Consider the following 1,431-nt stretch of genomic DNA (forward strand, 5'->3'; position numbering starts at 1 on the left):
AAATATTAAAATTGGTGACATTTTTTTGCTTAGTGATGAAAATGTTGCTCGAAATCAATGGAACTTATGTCGTGTTGTTGAAACTTTTGTTGGAAATGATAATCTTGTTCGTAAAGTAAAATTAGTTGTTGGTAGTAGAAATTTGAATTCTAAAGGACAAGCTTTAGATAAGGTTACTTATTTAGATCGCCCTGTGCATAAGTTAATTTTAGTTGTCGAATCAGAAAATTAGCATTGAGATTTTTAGACCAGGGAAATCCCCACCAAGGGAGCCATTCGTTTAGTTTTATTTATAAGTTAAGATATAACTTGAACCTATTTAGTTAAGTGTTTTAGTGTCTATAAATAACTTTTTTGCATTTTGTAACGTATGAATACACAACTTCGCTTTTCGTTAAGGAAATTAAGAAGCATCTAATTTGGGGAGCCATGTAGCTGCTGTAGTATCCACCGATTCGAAGTCAACATTCACAGTGTGAATACGTGATTTTATTGCGATATCGAAGTATACATATTCGATTATTCCGTTTCCGGTTTTGATATTTTTTCTTGAGTGCGCCAAAAGATTTGTTTGGGCTGCGAAATTTGCGTAATTACAAAGGCTCATGGAGGTATCATTAGTTTATTAATTGTATATCTGTTTCGTTTTCGGTGTAACTTTGTGTATTCATTCGATAAGCTTATTCAAAATGATTATTTTGTATTTTTCAGTTTTCACGGCTTATTCGGCTTATTCGTCTTATCCGACTAGTATATATGGCTTAGATTGGTTTATTGGAAGCCAGTATATTTATTGAAGTTTAGTCAAGATAGATATGAATGTTATATTGTTTGAGTAAATGCGATGCGTCCTTTTTATACTTTTATAATAAACTGTTACATTGGTTATTTGTGTTCAACCTGATAAGCCCGTCGAGACCCATGTTGCTTTGCGTCATAATGCTCCGGAGGTAGTCCGCCCAACTACTTAAAGAGACATTACAATCATTTCTGACAATTTTAAGGTGTGACACCAAAAAAGTTTAAAAATCTATAATGTATCTTTTTGATAAATCAGTCTCTGCTGAACTGAAGGTTTTGCTCGGGTGTTTCACTTGCGGGGGCCGAGCCCCCACGGACCCCAGGCTAACGGCGAGGCTGCTTCTATCTCATAACATTCATTGTACTATTGTCCCTAAGGGCTGAGTTACAATTGAAGATTTTGAAGTGAACGGACGTGGAAATAGCTCTCAGTGAAACCCAATCAAGTGTGACGACATTATGCTCTTGTGTTAGCTCATAAAGAAACATTATACTGAAATTGTGAAAGTTTGTAAGGAATTATATACTGTTACATACTTTAAATAGTACAGATATAGCAGCTTGGAGAATGGCAATTGGATCTTATTCCCACAAGGCAGCCGGAGGGAAGACAAAGGTGGACACTATATC

The 1,431-nt window shown here is 35.4% G+C and overlaps 1 protein-coding gene across 1 annotated transcript in view; it reads left to right on the plus strand.

The window, feature by feature from the left end:
* LOTGIDRAFT_174155 (hypothetical protein) overlaps positions 1–765 on the plus strand; it is a gene marked incomplete at both ends in the record, with an annotated part of 4,632 nt that extends 3,867 nt beyond the window's left edge. The window contains one exon of the mRNA XM_009052488.1: positions 712–765. Coding sequence (XP_009050736.1) covers positions 712–765 — 54 coding nt within the window. The remainder of the gene's footprint in view (positions 1–711) is intronic.
* Positions 766–1,431: the final 666 nt, after the last annotated feature.

The sequence above is a fragment of the Lottia gigantea genome (assembly GCF_000327385.1).
Source record: "Lottia gigantea unplaced genomic scaffold LOTGIsca_184, whole genome shotgun sequence".
In the NCBI taxonomy this organism is placed as follows: domain Eukaryota; kingdom Metazoa; phylum Mollusca; class Gastropoda; family Lottiidae; genus Lottia; species Lottia gigantea.